General features: G+C 36.1%; 5 protein-coding genes across 7 annotated transcripts; 2 read left to right on the top strand and 3 right to left on the bottom strand.

The window, feature by feature from the left end:
* Window positions 1–42: 42 nt before the first annotated feature.
* Window positions 43–2097, top strand: LOC145724962 (putative pseudouridine-5'-phosphatase). Of its 2 annotated transcripts, none has more exons than XM_081973477.1 (4): window positions 43–211; window positions 688–912; window positions 1485–1689; window positions 1742–2097. In XM_081973477.1, exons 1-4 carry the CDS (start codon window positions 154–156, stop codon window positions 1950–1952), a joined length of 699 nt encoding a protein of 232 aa, XP_081829603.1. In that variant the 5' UTR covers window positions 43–153; the 3' UTR covers window positions 1953–2097. The 2 variants fall into 2 exon arrangements, with proteins under 2 accessions (XP_081829603.1, XP_081829604.1); XM_081973478.1 differs by lacking the exon at window positions 688–912 and adding an exon at window positions 434–652.
* RfC38 (replication factor C subunit RfC38) lies at window positions 2065–3361 on the bottom strand. Its single transcript, XM_081973474.1, has 3 exons — window positions 2676–3361; window positions 2284–2622; window positions 2065–2235 (listed from the first exon to the last, which is right to left on the bottom strand). The coding sequence occupies exons 1-3, from the start codon at window positions 3267–3269 to the stop codon at window positions 2119–2121; spliced, it is 1050 nt and encodes a 349-aa protein (XP_081829600.1). The 5' UTR covers window positions 3270–3361; the 3' UTR covers window positions 2065–2118.
* Window positions 3362–3546: 185 nt separating this feature from the next.
* On the bottom strand, window positions 3547–13738 carry wapl (cohesin release factor wings apart-like). The gene is made up of 18 exons (XM_081973459.1): window positions 13025–13738; window positions 12774–12917; window positions 11459–11653; window positions 11062–11249; window positions 10590–10897; window positions 9662–10060; window positions 9450–9608; window positions 9262–9388; window positions 9092–9174; window positions 7531–7658; window positions 7094–7340; window positions 6699–7037; window positions 6422–6644; window positions 5598–5713; window positions 5399–5498; window positions 5153–5341; window positions 4812–5002; window positions 3547–4360 (listed from the first exon to the last, which is right to left on the bottom strand). The coding sequence occupies exons 1-18, from the start codon at window positions 13204–13206 to the stop codon at window positions 4214–4216; spliced, it is 3465 nt and encodes a 1154-aa protein (XP_081829585.1). The 5' UTR covers window positions 13207–13738; the 3' UTR covers window positions 3547–4213.
* A 351-nt stretch (window positions 13739–14089) lies between these two features.
* On the bottom strand, window positions 14090–22533 carry LOC145724303 (lachesin-like). 2 transcript variants are annotated; one of them, XM_081972476.1, is made up of 8 exons: window positions 22403–22533; window positions 22094–22223; window positions 15126–15301; window positions 14939–15058; window positions 14754–14862; window positions 14566–14692; window positions 14338–14513; window positions 14090–14274 (listed from the first exon to the last, which is right to left on the bottom strand). In XM_081972476.1, exons 2-8 carry the CDS (start codon window positions 22218–22220, stop codon window positions 14156–14158), a joined length of 954 nt encoding a protein of 317 aa, XP_081828602.1. In that variant the 5' UTR covers window positions 22221–22223; window positions 22403–22533; the 3' UTR covers window positions 14090–14155. The 2 variants fall into 2 exon arrangements, with proteins under 2 accessions (XP_081828602.1, XP_081828603.1); XM_081972477.1 differs by lacking the exons at window positions 22094–22223; window positions 22403–22533 and adding an exon at window positions 16010–16298.
* LOC145724299 (SMAD family member 4-like) lies at window positions 16959–21474 on the top strand. The gene is made up of 6 exons (XM_081972471.1): window positions 16959–17770; window positions 19328–19551; window positions 19606–19852; window positions 19906–20279; window positions 20405–20569; window positions 20630–21474. Exons 1-6 carry the CDS (start codon window positions 17275–17277, stop codon window positions 20813–20815), a joined length of 1692 nt encoding a protein of 563 aa, XP_081828597.1. The 5' UTR covers window positions 16959–17274; the 3' UTR covers window positions 20816–21474.
* Window positions 22534–22586: the final 53 nt, after the last annotated feature.

The following is a 22586-nucleotide window of genomic DNA, read 5'->3' as shown; positions in this document are numbered from 1 at the left end:
CAGAAACCATTTCTATTATTTGATCATGACATGACCTTGAAAATGAGAAATGTTAGGTTAGTAGGTGAAGTTACATGGCCAAATTATTTTTTCTAGGTTTTTAGAAATTTGTTATTTTGTATATAAAACTAAATTATATTTTAGTTGTAAAAAATGTCCAAATTTCGGCAAGTTAGTCATGTAATCTTTGATATGGACGGGGTTCTTCTAGGTGAGTTTCCTACCTAAAATAACCATCAAGTAGTATGGCAAATAAGTAACTTTTATTCCTATTCTTCCTGTATACTTGTTTTAATCCCCCTTAAATAGCACTAATAAACAAAGAGTAGGTATTGCCTAAATAAAAAATATATAAAAATAATACTTTCTGGTAGAGGACATTGAAAATCTCGAGTTTTTGTTACTTAAATAAGAGAGACCTCCTGATTTATAGACACTGAACCCCTTTACACTAAAGCCATAGAAAACGTAGTAGGCAAGTATGGAAAAACCTTCACTTGGGATATTAAAGTGGGAATGATGGGGCTGCATCGGGCAGACGCGTCCAAATACATAGTTGAAAAACTCAATATACCACTAACGTGGCAAGAGTATGATTCCGCCATCCACCAAGAGTACAAAGTAGTCGTGACTAATCCAAACATGTTTCCGGGTAAGTAATCCTGTTCTTTTGTGCCATTTTTTTAGATACAGAAGGAACATATAAAAGTGCCATTGCAACAATTGCCAAGCGTTTTGGAAAATTGTACACTAATGATATAGTTGCTAAAGTTACTGGTACAGTGGAACGCGAGTCAGCGCGTATTGCCGTCACTGAAATGAATATTCCCATGCCCATTGAAGAGTTCCAAAAAGAGTTTAGGACTCTCTCACACGGTTTTTTTGCTAAGCATGGCGCTCCACTTATGCCAGGTATCACACTACTTGGATTCAGCTTGTGCTTATTTTCTTCCCCTTTTTAATGCCTATATTTAATACTTCTGAATCTGGTTTTTACCAAGCAAGTAAAAGAAGAATTCAGAGTAAATTTATGCACATTGTTTAATAGTTTATTTTATAAATGAAAAATAGATTATTAATTATTTACATTGTTACTTGCAGTTTTAAAGAGAATTAGTTTATGTTTTAATAAAATTAATAGGTAGTTGGTTATGTAACTGAATCACCAGATTTAGTTTATTTTAGTCTTTATGGATTAGTATTTTATACTAATTTGAATATATTGTGTGAAAATTTGTAGTGCAACTACCAATAATTTCACTCTGAATTCAACTAAATAATTAGTACAGAAGTCCATATTTATTACTTCTATTAACTGCTATTATCTGGTTTAAACATTTCCACAAAAACATTAATTACACAGTAATAATAAAATACCTATTAGTGAATAAGTCTTAGTACCCTTTATAACATCCCTTATATTTTGTTATAAATAAACTTCTGACTATCAAGGATATTCTTCTTAGCCCTTAACAATTTTGTAGGAGCTAAAAGATTGATTCAACACTTATCCAAACATAACATTCCCATATCAGTGGCAACGTCATCGTCTTTGGACAGTTTTGAGCTGAAAACAGCCAACCACAAAAATATTTTCAACCTATTTAACCATATTGTATGTGGAGGCACTGATCCTGACGTCAAAGATGGCAAACCTGCCCCTGATATTTTTTTAGTGGCAGCCGAAAGGTGAATTACACTTGAAAGAAAGAGTCAGGCATGACTAATTGATTAAAAACAGATTTCCAGATAAACCAAGTCCAGACAAGTGTCTAGTGTTTGAGGATGCGCCCAATGGGGTGCAAGCAGCTCTACAAGCTGGAATGCAAGTGATAATGGTGCCTGACGAGAACATTCCTATGGAACTGCGTCAAAATGCAACTTTAACAGTGTCGGCAGTTGATGAGGCACCTTTAGAGAAATTTGGTCTACCTCCATTAAATAAGGCATGATAAATTATTTTAAACCTGTAGTTAAAGCTTCAAATGGTTTCACTGTACCACAAACAGTACACAAAGTGGAATTATGGGGATAAAGTTAGTTAAATCAATTATTAAGCTGAACTTAAGTGCAAAATAAATATTATATATGTTTAAACATTTGTTTTTTTTTTTATTTTCACATAAAACCACCATGAATCAGTAACATAAACTTGGTAACAAAAGCCTCAAGATGAACAATATGCTTATTTCCTTGGGCCATTCTAAAGTCATAGGCAGCTGCCTCCTTAACAACCTACACACATTTACTAAAGTAAAAAAAAATTAAACTATAGTGACTTACCTGTGGAATAATCTGTTTATCACACTGAACAACCAAAGCTTTAACCAAGTCTTGGAGTATAATTTCTGGTGGAATACCATTGGCCAAAAGTTCATACAAATGCTCTCTGACCATCATTATGTTGTCTATGGCTCTTTCATTAGTAATTAAATTAGCAGTTTTGACTATAAACTTCTTCCAGTCAGGTTCAGGAATTGGCTTTCCTTCCTTAAAGTCTCCACTTTGAACTTTGTACTGCTCACAGATCAGCAAGGCTTGACGCAAATTGCCATTAACTGAACTTGCAATTTTGTTTGCTAATCCACTAGGTAAATCCAGGTCCTCTTTTTCACAAACATTCTAAAAACCCCCATTTAAAAAAATTTGTTCTCTAGTGTTTGTAAGTTAAATACCTTGAGAACTGTGGTTATTTCTTCAATGGTTGGTGCAGGCACTCTAACAGGTAAACACCTTGAAACTATAGCTGGAATTACTGGAGAGAGTGATGTAGCGCACAAAATCAACCTGCAATTCTCAGAATACTTTTCCATTGTACGCCTTAAAGCATGCTGGGCATCTTTAGTAAGATTATCCACTTCAGTAAGCAACACCACTTTAAACTCTTTTGGGTTGTTAGTAGTAGCAATTTGCTGGGTTTGGGCAATGTTTTTAATCAAATCCATAACCACAACCCTGTCGTAGATCCCCACATCTGAAGGGTTGATTTCAATGTGGTAGTTACTGTTTACAGTGGTAATCTCAACTTTTTTGTTTGATGGGGTTGTAACCGTCACAGTTTCAGTTTTTAATTTCTCTACTCCAGCACCGAACAGCTCTTTAAGGATACAGGAAATTCGGGTTTTCTTTCCAGCACCCCTGGGACCGTACACCAACAAATGGGGAAAGTCACTATCCACTAAATTTTTCAATTCCTGAGCTTGTTGTGTGTGGTAGTCCAGTGATGATAGGTCTTTTGGACGGTATTTATCTGCCCATAATGTAGCCATTTTTGTTGTTAAATTACTTTATATTAGTTTATTAGCAAGAGAAAAAGATTTTTTTTAAATTAGTAATGGCGGTAAAAACTAATTAATTAGGTTAGGTTGAGATTTCTTCCTCTTTATAAATACAAATACTTTAAGCATTATACATACTTGGAGAGGAGAGGTATATGTTAAGATAGAAAATAAATATCAAATGGGGGGAGTGAGTAAACATTTTTGTGAAGTTAAGTAAGAAAGGAAAGGATATAAACTAGAAATGATTTAAATCAAAGACTCACAGTTTAAAAATCGTAATCTTAAATGTATTATATATTTACAAGTTACAAACAATCCAAAAAAAAGTTAAAATAAAAACTACAAATAAATAAAGTCTCTATCAGAATGTACATGCTATGTCTTCCTATAAAAGAGTGGAAGATATTTTGGATAAAACAGTGATAAACAACGTATTCACAAAAAACCTTACAAAAAAAATTAATGGTTGTGAATGGAGAAATTTTTAGGGAGTATGTACATGTACAGTAATACTTAAAAAAACTATAGAATTACTTAATATAAACTCTTTTGCCTCTATTGCATGTTCTTAATAAATCTCCTCACCAAATAGTGTCTGAAATCTAGGACCACAAGTAAATTACAAAACAGTTTCTATTTACAAAACTGGCGTTTTGTGCAAGCAAACAGTGCGATCTTAATTAACGAAAAATTCTAATTGCTCTTGTCTCATAGCCTTCAGGGGACGTAGCATTTTGTATGATTGAAGCCTATGTTTTACCTCGATTAATAATGAGTAGTTTGTCTAACAGGTAATTTTTACGCATTGCTTAGCCGCGATTGCTTAGCGAAAAAAATATTTTTACACGAGGTAGTTGAAAGTGATTCCAAACTGGACCAAATATTTCTCGGTGTACTCGCTACTACACGTACAATATGCAGATAACAACCGATCAGTCTATTTTCATTACGTATGGTACAGCCAAATCGATAGGTTCGTTTTCTTTGGGCGTCGTGTCATCGGCGTTTAAGTCACACGATTCGAGAAATTTGATCACTTTTTGGGTGGCCTTGATAGCGCACACACTGGATGCTTCCGTCTGTAAGAAAATGATATTTAATAATTTTAAGACCTTATTAGATATTTTTCAAGGTGGCGAATTTATAATTGTCAAAATGATTGTTTAAGAAATTTGCTTCTAACGTTCATAATGGATGATAACTCTAACGATATTGACCAAAATAGATTAGTTTTGAACAAATATTGACACTCAAAAAAACCGTCTTCAGCTCCTTTTTCCAGTTGTGTGCGTCAAAAAATTGTAGCTCTGAAAATAACTACAAGGTGTGACAAATACTTGACACACTTTAATTTTCACACACCCCCTGTATACTACAACCATACAACTGATGTAAGGAGTTCAAATTTATTCTGTTTTCGTAACTTTGACCGTTTTAGAGTTTTTGTCCAAAATAGGTTAGTTTTGAACAAAAATTTACTCAAATCGATTTAAGGAATTTACTAAGAGAGAAAACAAAACAAAAACTTACCGACGAAGTCAAATTCATAAAATTGAAAAACTTTTTGAGCAATTCGACCATATCACTGAAATTGTTGCCGCGCAAGAACTGCTTCACACTCTTCTGATAAGTTTCGTTATCCATAATGAGAAAACCGACCAGCATCACGATGTATGAAGCAAGGAACGTGTACTCCATGTGAGTGCCCGCCTTCTGCAACACTGTAACAAAATAAACCTAATAACGTTCTAAATCAAATCCCAATCTATGTTTCTATGGAAATGAATTTTCCTTACAAGTAATTACTTTTAACAAGTTTCACTTTATCTGCCAAAATTATAAAAACGAGCTTTACACAAACAAGTACATACATTTCGCAACTGTTTCCTCTATAAACTCTTCGTTGGTTTTATTCTGTTGCTGCTGCTGGACCTGCGCATTATGATCGTGCTCGTCTTTTTCCCCGTCGAGAATAGCGTTGGTCTTATTTTCAGCAATCTTGGCGCAGGACTCCCATTCGTAAAACTGTACAATCAGCGCTTCGACAGCGCTCTCTTCCCCTACGCCCACAATAATTAAATAATTTCCAGCCGCTTTAACGAATGTGTTATACTTACTCGAATAAATACTTTCGAGTTTTGATGGGGCTTTCGCCTCCATCAGCAGCTTCTTGTTTGTGTCTTGATCTTGTATTAGATTTATGAGTAACATGAGCACCTAAAATAAAAAAACATTACAAATGTTAATTATTATATTGTATAAAGAGTCAAATGAGTACTAAAATAAATAACCAAAACACAAAAAAACCGGACTTACCAAGACACCCAGTTCGAACTTCTTTTGTTCAGGAATGTAGTTGGGAACTTGTAAAAGAAGGTGGAGACTGGTCTCCACAATTCCACCTCGCGATCCTATCAGTTGGCTTCCTATAGCTGATAGAAAGATAATACTTTAATTATTAAGCAGGAATACAATACTATGAACAACCAAGTTAGAAGTCAAAATTTGGGTTTTTAAGTCAACATTTATTTTTCAAACACTGATTTTAACATTCCCAGCTTAAAAATTGACTTAAAAGCTTTAATTTTGACTTTCAAACATTAAAAATTTACTTAAAAGCTTGTAATTGGACTATCAAGTAAATTTTCAGGTGTCTGACTGTCATTTTTATGTTTATAGCTTGAAAAACTTGGTTACAAGTCAAAATTTGGGTTTTTAAGTCAACTTTCATTTTTCTAACATTGTTTTTAACATTTTTAGCTTAAAAATTAACTCAAAAACTTGTAATTGGACTATTAAGTCAATTTTCAGGACTGTCACTGCTATTTTCATGCTTTTATCCTTAAAATTCTAACTTCCAAGCCAGAAATTAGGGTTTTAAGTTAATTTTCATGTCCCAGACATTGTTTTCAACGTTTAAAATTAAAAGTTGGTTTAAAATCGTTGATTTTGACTTTCAAACTTTAAAAATTGCCTCAGAAACTTTTTATTGACCTATTAAGTCAGTTTTCAGGTGTCTGACTATCATTTTTATGTTTCTAGCTTGAAAAACTTAGTTAGAAGTCAAAATTAGGGTTTTTAAGTCAACTTTCATTTTTCCGCCAGTTCCAACCCAAAAAAGCAAAGTTTAACAAACTTACATTGTTGTCGATAGTGATGCGTTAAATTGATGAGAACCTTCAGTGTAACCAGCAGTGCCTCTCTGATAATTGTACCTGTTGAGGATTTGTCCGCAATATCCGTAATGGGATAGAGAGGAATCTCGCCGTCACACAACTTGTACAGGTTAACCAACGTGTCGATCATCATTCCGTTATCGTACTTCAGTATATACGTTTGGTTTTCTTCGTTATTTTGGGTCACCTGTTGACACAAAAACGCTCGAATCCCCATCAACTGTCAAATACAACCACCTACGTTTTCCAAAACTCTAAGGCACCGGTCGACTTTTTTCAGCTTGTCAAGCAACTCGTCGGTCCAACTGACCACGTAATCGGACACTTTGCGGCAACACTCGTGAATGGTCTTCATTATGTGCTCGAGCCCACCGAGTTCGCGCAGCTCCTCTTTAAACCACTCGCCCGCTCGCTTCGACGTCAATGACAGAAGCGTTTCCATAGCCAGCTGACCTGTGGTAATGTTCTCCAAATTTAAGTGCATGGCGTGGCCTTGATCTTGGATCTCGGAACACAACTCGCGCACTTTTTGTTTGTTTTTCTCCAGTTGAGACGTGGACAGTCCGCAAACGTCCAATGCCTGCAATAACACAGTAAAAGCAACTCTGTATTATCGTACAAGGTGGTTTAACTCACCTGTTGGTAGCTTACGTCCGACTCTAAAAGATTAAGCATCAGTTCTAGACAGTCACGATCCAGATCCATATTGAGCCGATCCTGGCTTAACACGAACATAACTGTTGCGGTACAAAGGCCGAGACTTTGGTCCTTGGTGGCGTCGTGTAAAGCTTTGAAGAACTTGGCCACGGTGCCGTGAGCACGCACGTGCATTCGGAACGCGGGCGCCATGCACTTTGATGCCAAAGTTATCGCCGAGAGGCACCTAGACCACATGAATGGAATTTTGTAATTTCAGAACAACCTCGTCGTGATGTAAAATATTTCAAAAACGTTAAATTAAGAAGCTTATTAGCCAGAAATTAACTGCTCTACTTCAAGAATCATAGGCCTGCTGTTTTTCACTGCTACAGTTTTTTAAAACTATCGAAATATTTTAATAATTTGTCACTTACCTAGTACTGATTGGATTGTTGTCTTGCAACGCATCCAAAATGTATTCGACGTCGTCGTTAAATTCCTGGAATTCACCTATTTCTTGTATTTGATGCGCCTTTTTTACGTTCCGAACCACCATGTAATACTGTTGACCATAAAGATATGAAATTAATTATTTTCCACAAAAATACAGTCTAAACAGCTAAATGGGGTCTTTCCACATAATGGTAATTTAGTGTGGCAGTGACTTAATGTTGTTTACACATTCACAGTCAATGACGAGGACTTGCCAATGACAATTCCGCTCAAAAGAAAGTGTTCTAAGACAAACACAAAAATTATCCGGCTAAATCTGAAGGCGAACTCTGTAACGATGCAGGAAATAGAAAACGCATAGAAATAGACAAGAAAGAAAATGTCTTTCTACTAACTGTTGGTACTCTCTAAGCTATTTTCTATCATATTCGGCTGACACCGCCAACAGAAAACGGGAACCTATCGGTCCTAAAAACATTGATTAATTTCTAGTAATAAATCTATTGCTTTTACTTGTTTCGTCCTATTCAGGGTTAATGAAAAGTATCAATGACAATAATTTGAATAATTCCACGTTTTTACTTTCTTTTTCAGTAATTAATTATAGATTTGAAAATTTGCATTATAAAGTAGTCTGTTAATAAAGTTTCTTGTTGGACCATTAATATTTTTCAGTACCTTGTAAACATGCTACCAATTTGTATGCTTTTTATGGAGGAAGTAGAAAAAAAATAGCCATAACACAACCATTCCATCATGAAGAGCTTCCACCTCAAAAACAATAACTAATAGATACATTAACACTTGGGGCTGCAAACACAATCAATTGGTCCCCAACCTAACCTTACTGACACAATGTTGACACTGATGAGCATAAAGGAAACAAAACATTTGAATTTTAGAAGACGACGGAAAAGAAAGATTGACAAATACAAAATTTCATAGCTCCAAGAGAGATAAATTCATAGCAAGACCTCATTTGGTCTTTCTACTTTGCACAATCCGAATAGCTACGTTGAGTGCCGATCTTCGCCAATCGAAACGTAGAGAGTACCATATATTACGATACAGAAGGGTTTTCTATGACAGCAAAGAAATTTCCTTGCTATTCGTTACAGAGTTCGCCTTCTGAGCTCTTATGGTATTGCCCCCGACAATTATTCAATTTTATTTTTTGACGTTTTTTGAAGTTTTGTCCAGCTAAAGCAAGAAAACGCCCAAGTCGGCAACCACAAAATATCGAAGAAAACCTTGAGAACTAATTTAAGACAAAGGGAATTTCAATATGACGTCAGTGTTATTGTCGTCACTGCCACTTGTCCTGGGATAGAGTCCACGCAAATTAGCCGACGTTGCCATATATCCGCTATTTTAAATAGGTATAGCTAGTTTTCCATTCGAAATATAAAAACCAAAATTTTCTATTGAGATAGCTACAAAAAAAAATAAAAATGTATGCAAACCGACCAATTTGAATCATTTTTATCAGAAAATGGAATAAAACAACATGGGAAGGCCCCATTGTGACTGAAACACACTTACCGGTTTATCAGTTTTCGCGCACTTGACACTAGTGATGTCCTGATCATCGTCGACGGCTTTGATTACCCTTGTTAACGAATCACCTTAAAAGGAAACAAATTTTAGTTCAAAACCACACATAATATAAATAATAAAATATAATTGAAGTATTGAAAGTACAAGTAACTTACCTTTGAAATCAAAATCACTGTCAAGTTCAGTATTTTCATTAGTCGGCCTGGCGGGGGTTTCACCGCCTTCTTTGTCCGTCCATTTATGCACGTAACGTACCCTTGTTTTTCTTGAGTCATTGTCAACCTAATGCCACAGAAAGCAAGATAGTAAACCATTATTAATAGAGGAAACAATCAATAGTTACCAAGGCTCTGCTCTTGAAAATGCTACCCTTCTTCTTCGAAATGACTAACTTAACTGGCGGTGGCTCAGGAGGTTTCTCCAATATCTTATCCAAAATTTTATCTTTGTTTTTTTCGATTTCGTTCAGTGACTCATCCACACTGGATATTGGTGGATTCACCTGATAAAAAAGTTCGGATAAACGCAATGTTAGAGGGAAAACACGCCACTTACCTTAGACTCTACTCCCAAATCGTTTTCAAGTTCGTTTCGATCAATTTCATCCACGTTATCACTCGCGTTAATCAAACGCTTAGTTCTAGTCCGTAACCCGTCCCTTAACCCTATTCGTGGCACCTTCTCGTCATTCGGACAGTCCCATATGTCCTCCTCCTCACGCGCTCTACCCCGTTTCCTCAACTCTCGAGTTGACTTTTTCGGTTTAATACTTTCAATCTCTTTAGCAATATTCTCTATAGATTCTATCGTTTCTTCCGGCGGCGTTTTGAGTTCACTTTCTGCCTCCATTCTAGCCAACTTTTCTTCTACCGTTTCTTCTTCTTCCTGCTTGTCAGTCTTTGGGATTTGCTCCAGTTCCATATCAATTTCTTGTTTGTCAGACCATAGCTCATCCTGTTTATTAGTAATAATAATTGAATTAAATTTGAAACTAGTTCAACATTGATTGAAATGCTTCTGATTCTGATTAAATTGTATACAGGTGTGGTAAATCCAAAACCGACCATAGGAAAACCGTGTAACGGACAGAGAAACGTACATTATTGCATGCGCGGTACTAAGACAGAAAACGAAAAAAATATCAAGTAGGCCATATTTTCAGCGTACTGTTGCCAAACGCCAATAGTTGGCGTAGCCAAAAAATTAATTTGTCGACGGTATTGGTGATACCTGGCGTTTGGCAACAGTGCGCTGAAAATATGGCCTACTTGATATTTTTTTCGTTTTCTGTCTTAGTCCCGCGCATGCAATAATGTACGTTTCTCTGTCCGTTACACGGTTTTCCTATGGTCGGTTTTGGATTTACCACACCTGTATGTTAGATTTTACTTTACTAAAACTTGTCCTAATTAGTACTTTAGAAAAATTTGTTTCCAAAAAGTGAAATCCTAAGAAACCTAACCTAACCTGTTTTTTCACTTACAGCATTATTTCCATCCAATTCATCATTGGAATTAAGTGTTTCATCGCCATGTAGCTCGGCCATAGCATCTTCAACGCTGCGATTTAACGCGCTCTCTGCAGTTTCATTGTCAATTTGTTCGACTGGAACTTTAGGTTCGGGTTTCGTACTTTCCGTACTCTCGTTCAGCGGAACGGTACTCTCTGTGACTGTGGTGGAATCATCTTGAACGACCGGTGAGTCCGGTTTCAGCAAACTGGCATACAACGCCCTTCTCTCCTCCTCAAACTTTTCAGCAGGGACGTATTGAGGTGATAATTCCACCTCATCTTTTTCAAATTAAATAGAACACGTCAAGGATATTGTTAATAGTACACTTAGGAGCCTATTTTTATAGTAATTTAAACAGAAGAATCATTGTTACAAGACAAAGCTCCAAAAGATCATTCATAACCAAATCAAACAATTGAATCCTGGCTAAAATGTAATATACCTTTTTTGGGGGCTGTGTACGGAGTCAATTCTCCTGGAGAATCAGCCGTAGCAGGACTACTGCTCGGATCCATTTGCATGCTTCTTCTAGCGCTGCGGGTAATTCGACAATTCGAAGAACGGGGCGGAGTAGCCTGGGAAATGTCCCGCAACTCGCATGGTGAAGTGGCCGAATCGGAGATGGTCCCACTTTAGCATTACATACGATTTTCACAACTGATGTTAATTATTAACAACAATCAAAATTTGGTACTCAAAAATGTTCTAGTGGTCCCAATTTCAACTTTTTAAATTAAGGTCACAGTTTGCAGTAAAATTTATTGATTGAATACATAAACTTTGTCCTCTTTAACATTCTTCTTAAAACATAATTTCCTCTTTGCGTAAAAATGTCTTACCTGGATTTCTCCTGTTCATCAGTGTCGCTCACTAACTGAGACTTTCCGCGACATATTCGCAAAACAATGGGCGGTTTTGAAGACTCGCTTGTATCACTTCTATCTGAATTTCTTCGTTTAGCTAATTGATTTGAATTTGCGGCAGAGTTTTTTGAAGAGAAGAATTTTTTGGGTGGAGAACTGCCTTTCCCTGCTCTGGAAGAAGTAACAAAAAAAAGCTGAAATTATTACACCTTGATCTCTTTAACAGATTTACCATAATGGTATAGATACAAAAAAAACTAAAATAAAACGCGGTCGCCAGAAACTTCTACAAGTGTTTTAAATATTCCCAGAACTGTCAGAAGTATCTAGGATCGTTTTGAGTGTGCTAAAGACCCCAAATGCTACTGAAAGACTTCAGAAGACTCTACAACTGTCTTAAACTTTCCCAGAACTGTTTTAAATTGCCAGAGGTCTCTAGGACCATTTTGAAAGTTCTATAGGCCTCTAAATGCTATTGAGACCCTTCTAAAAAGTGCCAAAGGCTTCTACAAGTGTCTTAAACCTTCCCAGACTTGTTTTAAATTGTTATAGGCCTCTAGGAGCATTTTGAATCTGCCAGAGACCTCTAAGTGCCACTGACAACTTTCCAAAAAATATCAAAGGCCTCTACAAGTCTCTTAAACTTACCAAGAATTGTTTTAAATAGTTAGATGCCTCTAGAACCATTTTAGAAATGCCAGAGCTCTCTAAGTAACACTGCAAACCTTCTAGAAATTGCCAGAGGCATCTACAAGTGTCTTAAACCTTCCAAGAATCGTTTTAAATAGTCAAAAGCTTCTAGATTTATTAAGAAAGTGCCAGTGGCTTCTACAAGAGTTCTAAACCCTTTAAAAATTGTTTAAAATTAACAGAGGCTCCTAAATAAAACTGAAAACCATCTAAAAATTGCCAGAAGCCTCTGCAAGTGTTTTACACCTTCTAAAAATGTTTAATTGTTGGTATATAAACTTTGCTCATTTTGATAATAGAAACTTTGATTGGATAATTTTGACAATCAATCAATATCACATTTAATCACCGACATACGTTTTTTGTTGGTGATTGTGACCCAACAGTCAGAAGTTGCTGAAAATATTGGAAAATTCATTTAATAAAACTGTTCAAAAATAAGTTAAAGTTTAAATAGCATAGTTAACCACTGCAAAGCATATTTTACAAAATAAATAGGTTGTTTGTTTATTACTTAATGGTCTTTGTGTTACCACACCTGCCTTCAATGTCTGACATAAAATAATTTAATTCTTTAATTTATTAAAAAATGCCCTCTAACCTGTCACTGGTATCTCTGGAACCTCTCCCTTTCTTTGATGGTGACCCATAACTATTAATGGATTGGTAACTAGAGCTAGTCTTGGAATCCTGGCTGGTGTCTCGACTTTTAAAAAACTTCTTTGGTTTAGGAGCACTTTCATTCCTAAACAAGAAAACCTTAACAGCTACAAATACTAACAAACCATCAGTTTAATATCAAACAGATTTACTTCATAAAATTGAACATATTTTGCGGATTGAATCACTCACTTGGCCTCTTCTTGTCTCCCATTCAAGGTGCGAATACTAGTGAAACTAGTTATACCCCATTTTCCAACAGAGGCTGCTGATCTGGCTGCAGATGGTCTGTTGGTGTTTTCTTTAAAAAGGGTGTCAAAATGGAAACTGTGGTGGCTGGCACCCCTCCTGTACTTGTTAAAGCCCCTGGACATGTTTGGTTTGGTTGAGATCAGCCTGATTGTAGGTGGCAAATTAAATTCCAGCAGTCCACCTGAGACATGGCAAACTGTGCAAAAATTGCTTAACAGTAGTGGCTTGAGTGTTTTTGATCTCAAATCATTGTCAGCCTGGGTTATTAGTAGTTACAATTGATTAAAATATCGCCATTTTCTTTTAACGGTAACACTAGCCCAGAGAGGACAATGTTTTTATATTTCTCTGAAATGTTTACTATATCTCAGAAAAATTTAAAATTTCGCTGAATGGAAAATATAAACAAAACTAATGGCCTAATTTAGCCGAACTTTTGGTTCTTGACTTGTCAAATTTGTGGCATAAATAGTAAAATAGTTCACTTCACTGGCTGCTACAGCTACGATCTATCACAGATGCACTTGCAGTGTTTTTTCAATTTTTCTACTACAGCTGCTTTCCATGTTGTAAAATTAAAGATACAAATGCTATTGTAATTTATTTATTTTGGAATTTTGAGAGCAAGCTGGTTCTTTTATCGTCAAGTTTACGTCGCTTTCATTTTTGACATTTGACATCCAACATATTTAGTGACATATCAAATGTCAAACGTCACAAGGTTGTCAGTGAATTAAATAGACGTGTTAGGCAACCCACATAACGCCAAAATAGCAAAAGAAATAACACACAATAACTTAAAGAAGTTTTATTATGTATGGACGTAATATTTATTTACATAATGGGGCACAACGGTGCTGACAATGTTTTGTTTGATATTGTTAGTTACATTATTTATCTAATATCCAAAAAACTTTAGCGATATTTCAAGCTATAACATCTGATAACATTTTATTGTATTCGTTGAAGAAATACACCGCTACGACACCATTTCATGTGTTCAGCATCAGCATTTTGTGGAATAAATTAGATGCAACATTTCATAGTGAATCTCTGTTAATAAGTGTCAATTCATTGATAAAATAAAATTTCAACTGCTAAAAGCAAAATAATAAAAATATTACTAGAATACAAGTGAAATGCTGAGTTTTCAGAAGGGGCTACCATGGCTGATGACAACGGTTTTTCCCCTATAAAAAAAACAATATTACACTATACAAGCGAATAAAGATTTAAAGATAATAAAAGCTTACCAGAATAACGAACAATAACTTGGACACTAGCTTGTCGTGCATTCGATGGAACACACGAATAGTTTCCTGCATGTTCTGGAAGAGCCCTTTGGAAAATAAGCTCGGTTGCCAGACGTCCCTCCCTAACTACTGCTCCATCCTTTAAATCGTAGTTTATCATTCTATTTCCATGGTACCTAAATAGGATATTTGATAGTGAAAATTCAGAGAAAATGTTAATTTACCCACCAAAACATATAGGTAGGCCGCATTTTTATTCTATGTGGGCTGGTTGAGTTTATAATGCAACTGAGTCTAATTGGAAATCCTTTATCGACCTCTTTGACGTTATTACCGAGAATGACAGCTCGAGCTTCTGAAACACAAAATATCAAATTAAACTTTAAGTGGTTTTAAAGAGTAGGAACAGAGCTTACCAAATAGATCTAGGCGGACTAAGATGCTAAAAGTGGGTGGATTGCACACTTGGCATTCATACTGTCCGGCATCTGACGGTTTGGCATATCTTACATGTAAAGCCCATATCTAAAAGCGCTAGTACTGTAACTTATAAGCAGATCGAGGATATGAATTTTCTAAGTTATATTGATAGAGCTTTTACCCTTGAATTATTTTCGGTTACGGCTAAAAAGCGTTTGTCGTCCACTAACGTGTTATTGTTTAGAGTCAAAACCGTCGTTGTTGTCGAATTTCCATTAGTGGTATGTTTAACCCACAAAACCTAAAATAATAGTCATATACTTCTGAGATAGTTGCTAGGTACACTATTAATAAATAGAATTCATTACCGTAACGTTATCAGATCCAACATTGCATTTGAGCACTGAGTTACTACCAACCATACCCACTACCACAGTGTTATTTTCTTTTGGTAGTTCGTGTTTGGGTATTCTTGGTACTTTCTGAATTTTACGCATGTGATGGGCCGGACGATTTTTTTCTGGATCTACTCTTCCAGGTTCATCTACAAAAATTTATAATGTTTGTACAACAGTATTACAATGTATTTTATTCCACATAGAGAATATGTTGTTGTGTGTTTCAAATAAACCGATATATTTATAGTCGTACAGATGCAGATTGTATTTCAGTCAAATATCTCGGTTTTATGTAATTTTTTAAAGAAAATTGTGTTGAGATAAAGGAAAGCTGAATCCACAGGCTATATTTTGAAGCTTGAACGAAATTTCTAGCTGCATATAGTAATCAAAGCGCGTGTCAAATAAGGACACCACAAAGAAACAGAAGGCAGTTTGAAGAAAACAGAGAAAAAGAGGAAGAGACAATCAAAAAAGATAGGGAAAAAGTAATCATAGTTAACGAACGAGAACGATAGATAAAGAAAAAATTTGAAAGGATATCATTCATTCATTAAAATGAAGGGTTTTGGCAAAAGATTTTTTAAGCCCTATGTAATGATGAAAGGTTAAATTAAACTTTGGAATTACCCTGTAAAATACAGTATTTTATTGTGCTATATTTACAGAGAGTTGTAAATCTTTTTTTATCACCTTTTGAGGTGTTATAGGCAAGTAGTTTACAAGTCGTAAAAGCTGGATTACCAACTTCCAATCGACAAATAACCGATAGGAGGACATAACAACCAGTTCGAAGTAAATAGATATCTTTTATATGCATACATCAACTCCCAACACAACCCGTTATAACTGACCTTCCCAGAAGTCATTGAATTGGCAAATGTTCCTTCTATAGCCAGTGGCGTACTGAATAGTTGCTTTGACAGTAAAATAGCCAAAATTCCTGTACCAGACCAGAAGTTTGGAAAATGCAAAATTATGCTGTCAAATGTCGTCACATCCGGTCTGGCAGACATTCGATCACTTATGAAGTTTATTCGCTTCGTATCGACAGCATTCGCTTGCAATAAATATAGTCCTTCTTTTGAAAATTTATAGTTACAGGAAATTTCAAACTATCCTTACAAGATAAACAGGTAGAGGAGAAAGCAGTGTTGCCAACCGTAGCGGAATTCCGCTACTGTAGCGGATTTTCGATCTATGTAGCGGCGGAATTAACATATTGTAGCTTAAGTAGCGGAAATTTAAATATATTCAGACAGTAAAAATAAAGCAGTGGTATGTATACAGTTAAACGTAAATCTGCAGTTTTACCAAAAAATTTTACTATTTAAACTACGTACTGGTTAAGCTGAACAAATAAAACTAATTCTCAAATAAAATACCATTTAATCGCGCTTAGGCTACTTTTTTTTTGGTTGTAGCGGAGTTTTGGCAAATGTAGCGGAATATTGAATAGCCGGTGGCGGCGAAGAACGTGAAACGGTTGGCAACACTGGGAGAAAGTAATAACTCTTGATGGGTAAAAAAAATCATAAGTGACATGTGTCAGTCAACCAGAACGGATGTGACGTCATTGGAGAGTTGCTCACACGGCCATTTATGGACCAACTTAATTAGGACTAATTAGGAGTAATATTGAAATTCTTATTACTTGTATAGAAATGATTAATGCTTTATTAAGCACCGTATAAAATTTAACAAATAAAATGCGTTAAGTACATTTTGTTGTCTAATTATAGCGCGATGGTGTTTATAAATATGCGAAGGTCGTTAAAGAAATTTATTTTAAGAATGGAAAAATTGTTGGAACGCCGCCACTGTGCGGCTTCCTATAAACACGGGTCAATAGAAACCTGCTTTCGAACCCCATTTGACAGCCCGAAAGTGCACGTTTATTTACCAAACCGTTTTCTTTCATAATGATCAACAGTCGGGTACCCGACCCGTTTGAGGCGAGCTAATTTTAAAATCCTATCGAGAAGTTCCAGCGATTCAGGCAGGCAAAGTCGCATGCCCGATCGTTCGACGTTTCGGCGTGTCTGTGGTTAGTTTCGAATACATGCCCGGTCCGCATGTACCTAACCTTACTTCTCGCGGGTCGGAAAACGCAAAATAAATGTCGTCGATAAATCAGAATATACCATCGTCGGCGGATGCGTGTCAGAATATCGTGCACACCTTGATGTGTCATCGTCAGGGGGGCGAAAGTGAAGGATTCGCACGTAGGGCCATCGAATCGTTGGTGAAAAAGCTGAAGGAGAAACGGGACGAGTTGGATTCGCTGATCGTTGCCATAACAACGGGTGGTACCCAGCCTAGTAAGTGCGTCACGATACAACGAACTTTGGACGGGCGGCTACAGGTGGCGGCGCGAAAAGGATTTCCCCACGTGATCTACGCGCGGATATGGCGCTGGCCCGATTTGCACAAAAACGAACTCAAACATTTGAAATTATGCACGTACGCGTTTGATCTCAAGTGCGATCTCGTATGCGTTAATCCTTATCATTATGAACGTGTCGTTTCACCGGGCTTGGATTTGTCCTCTCTCACCTTGCATTCGGCCCCACAAAGACCCAACAATGGAATTATGGATGTGGAGAGTGATATGGGTAAAATAACTTGTATATTCCCTATTTACTTTCTATTGACAAAAATTAGTGTATTTGTTTCCTGATCTATAAGAAGATCACAACACCACTAGTATTGTACTAAAATGTCATAATTTGACAGCTCATAACATGATTCCTATGACAGCGAGAAGGTTCGTTATAACTTTGGCCCCTTACACTTGATTTGACTCAATTTGGGCCGCATTCGTTTTCAAGCTACATGAAGCGTTTTTGACGTCACGATGACGTAATTTTGGCAAATCATAATTTCACCAACTGTCAAATTACGTCATTGTGTCGTCAAGAAAGCTCTGCTCCCTCCATGAAGAGTGAAAACGAATGCGACCTTAGCAACACCAACAAGTTACTGATTAACGTTGTTCATTGTGATTAGAGACAGTTTAGACGTTTTGTTTACAATATCTGTCTCATTTTAACTCATTGCGATAAAACAAGATGTCCTATGCTACTACAGCTTCCGCCAAAATACAGGCCTTTTGGTAACTTTGCTTTTTCACGCGGAGTTTAACTCATAAACTAAGTTCGGTTAATGCTTTTTTCACCAATCAGATGATAATCTAACAGTTACTGCGGTACGGGCTGTGTCACGTGACAACTGTCACATTTAAGTCAGTCAGTCAGTTGGTCTAGCGACCCTGATTGACATTTTTGTACATACCAATGGAAAAAGTCCTTAAACTATCTCTGTCAAAATCTAATTTCAAGAATTTGTACTATAACCTAAACTAAACGTTACTAAAAACAATTATAAATATTTGCACGAAAATCAAAGAGTATTCAGACGACTCTTTGGTACCCTTCATGGTGGTAATAGAGCACTGGTAGAGCAATAGGGATGCGTGACGTCACAGGTGTAACATTACGTGTTACAGGGTGGGTCAAATCTAAAATGTAAAAGTCAGTAAAGTAGTCCTTTTAAAACTATAAAACGCCAACGCTTTTTCTGTCAAACTTAGTTTTTCCAGGCTTCAGACATTTGCAAAATGAATATAGAAACGACTGGCAGTTTTTGGAAGGTGTTCAGTGGTATTTAGAAGGTAATTTTCAAAAATTCTTTGAAGAGATAACGTTTTTTTTTTGCACTTTTACTAGAGAAAGCAGAATTTCAAGATTATGAGTGAAAATCCGCTACGCACTTCTATTTCTATTGTTCACCAAGGCTTATAATATAAGGCCTGTTTTAGGGTACAATGGGCCCACCTTCAAGGTTGAAAGGTATTCCTACCTGCTTCATTTACAATAATTCTCTAGTTTATTACTGAGTGTTGGCATACCTATATGACTGGCAAATTTTGCTTTTTTTGTTAACAAAAGGATGATTAGGCTCAGATTTTATTATTATCTACCAGTTATTTGTAGGGAGAATGTTATTGAAAGGCTGCAGGGGTCACAGAGATGTTGCTGCATATCCAAATTGGTGATTTACTATAATTTGTAGTACCGTAAATTTTCCTGAATCATAATCATGTAATAGCCATCCTGATTATCTCATCATGTTGTAGGTACAATCCTTTCTGACTTTAATACTACTTTTAGGACTGGGTCAAACCGTTCAACACCACCACCCTCAACATCACATGATCAACCAACCAGCAATGTACGGCTTACATATGCAAAATATGCCATTACCCAAAGAAGAACCTTTACTACCTCCCGATCAAGGTTCGGATCTAAACAATTGGGCACGTTCACCTCATCATCAGCATCACATGTCACCACCGCATCAACCAGTCACTAGACCCCCACCAAAAATTCCACAAGTAAGTTTCAACGTTAAAAGTGTTTTTTACAAGTTGTATTAACTATTTTTTTAGCCTTCAAGTGTTATTCCTGCGGAGAAACCTAACTTGCACTACTTCAACAATTCTCAAGACCGGGGAAATCAAGTTTTACTGGAAGCAGCTCAAGCACCTGCAAATTTAATTCCTCAACCTCAGCTACCTCAAATTCCTTTACAGAACATTTCAGAAAACTCGAATGGGCCTATCAAGAATAACGTCTATCCGGTGAATAACTGGGAGCAGCAGATGACCATGCCTCCTGAAAATGCTAGCAGCACTGGTAAGGCAACTAAAATAAAGTGAATATAGGGTGTACTAGTAAAATATTTGTAGGGTTGTTATCCAAACAAGCGCTTCCAGAATATTGGTGTTCGATTGCCTACTTTGAGTTGGATACTCAAGTGGGAGAAACGTTCAAAGTGTTATCCAAAATTCCTACTGTGTCCGTTGATGGTTATGTGGACCCGAGCAGGGCAAATCGATTCTGTTTGGGCGCATTGAGCAACGTGCATCGAACAGAACAAAGTGAGAAATCACGGCTACACATCGGTAGAGGCGTGGAACTAACCTTAAAGGGCGAAGGGGATGTTTGGCTAAGATGTTTGAGTGACCACTCGGTATTCGTTCAAAGTTATTATCTGGATAGGGAAAATGGAAGGCAACCAGGAGAAGCAGTTCATAAAATTTTTCCAGGAGCTAATATCAAAGTAAGTGCTTATTATTTTTTATTTAAATGGTTTTAGCCCAGGCAAGAAAAAGCAAATCTATAAAACACAATTTTTGAACTTTGTTTGAACTAGTCAAGAACAGAAAAAGAAAAAGTTTTTTTTAGGTGTTTGATCTTCGACAGTGCCACCACCAAATGACTAATCAAGCCGTTTCAGCTCAGGCTGCAGCTGCAGCTCAAGCAGCTGCGGTAGCTGGACATATTCCAGGACCGCATTCAGTCGGAGGCATTGCTCCAGCAGTGAGTTTATCAGCCGCAGCGGGTATTGGAGTACGTACAACAACTATTTTCAGTTAAAAACATAATTAAATCATTTGTGATGTTTTACAGGTGGATGATTTACGACGATTGTGTATTCTGAGGCTCAGTTTCGTGAAAGGATGGGGCAGAGACTACCCCAGAAAGAAAATCAAAGAAACCCCGTGTTGGATTGAGGTACATCTGCACAGAGCGTTGCAACTTCTAGACGAAGTATTGCACAAAATGCCCGTAGAGGCGGCGTGCAGTGCAAAATAAATCACTTTACTCACAAAATTTGTGAAACTAGACGTTATTAAGTGTGCATCAATGTCTAATTGTCAACAATACTCTCATTTCAGGGAATTTTGCTCACTAAAACCTTAACAGCGTAATATTTGTGAGACCTTATTAAAAAACCATAATTTTATTCTGAATGATTAAACTAATGTCTCTCTAATGCGATCAAAAATTATATGGTCAAGACCAAAGTATTTTTGAAGTAGATTTAGCCTGTAGAATATATAATATCAAGTTTGTCTGTGGTATTAGGATAAAACCGTTATTTTAATAATAAATCTATAGGACCAAGAAAATTGTATACACTGTGTTGTTAGAACGGCGTTTTTTGTGTTGTCACTATCACATTATAGTAGCGCCTTCCAAAGATTGTTGATTTTCTTACCGTTTTAGACCTTTTACCCTTATGTTAGATATATTGATAGTTTACATAAAAAGTAGATTTTGTACATGTTTTACGGATTATTATATTTTTATCCTAGTAGTATACGGTATTTATGACAAAAATCAAAGTAAACTAAAGTTGTAATATCACATCACATTCAACAATTTACCTTTCTGCTACATTATTAAGTCACTTCATTTTACCTTGATTTTTATCACTTAATTCAATATAGTTCTTTGGTACCAAAACAAAATTATAGTGTTTTATTTACCTTATTGAAATATACAGGGTGTCCAACAGTGGGGATGGTACCTTAGACGATTATGAAGATCATAATTGCCGTTTGAACTAAAATATAGCAGAAACTTTGTTATTTTAAATGAAATGCTTAAAATGACCAAAAAACAATTTAAACTTTGACATCCTGTATCTTTAAAATGATGCGATTTTTTTTTAAAACAAACGAGTGTTTTAATGGGATTTTCCGTTGTACAGAATTTTACGCCAAGCGAAAAAAAACCTTATTCAGTTTGAAAATTAAGCTGTTAATTGCTTGCTGCTGCTTGCTGTTATTTCCTGTATAAAGACTCTTTCTGTCTCTTTTTATAGTGGCAGTAACCAAACAAAAACAGACACAGTGATTTTTCCTTAAAAACAAAATAGGTTGAACAACAACAAAATGATAATACGTCCAAATCTTATTCATAAACGTCTAAGGAATCATATTCTCAGTTGAACACGCTGAAGGTATGGATAGATAGGTAAAGCAGTGATAAGGAGAGATAATCATGGAAGATCAGATTTTCTAGGGTTTAACATTTCAACAATATAGCTCCAAAAAAAAACTTATTCAATAATAATGGTTAAAATACCTGGCATATATCTTCTTAACGCCAAAGTTTCAGAAATAACAGCCAGTGAGATAGCAAGTAAATTGACTTGCAAATTGACACCTGCAAATCCGACATCACCGCTAAAACTCCCTATAGACATTATCATTGCCTGAAATAAAAATAAAATTAACATTACAAATAAATAATAAGTCAGTAAGATAAAAGTTACAAACAATAATTTTAAAGGTTTCAAAAACTTTTTTTTTGCCTAACATAATACAAATATTATACAGAAGACAAAAAACCCTCAGAAAATAATTTAAAAGAAAATTTCCCTGCTGTACTTACTCTTTATTTACAAAGCACCACTCGAAATAATTTCATCGAATTCCTGGAAACTCGCATCCAGATGCTGGATAGTTAAAGGCGTCTCGCTGTCGGGCGCCTCTTTTAAGGTTTGCACATGCGAAACTGAGAATGCTATTTATGATGATTTCCGAATTGAGCTTGCAATTTAATAAATTTGGTCAAA

This window comes from Ips typographus, linkage group LG2 (assembly GCF_016097725.1).
Source record: "Ips typographus isolate SLU linkage group LG2, UJ_Ityp_2.0, whole genome shotgun sequence".
In the NCBI taxonomy this organism is placed as follows: Eukaryota; Metazoa; Arthropoda; class Insecta; order Coleoptera; family Curculionidae; genus Ips; species Ips typographus.
Note: the sequence above shows the minus strand (reverse complement) of the source record. Positions and strands in the feature narration are given on the sequence as shown.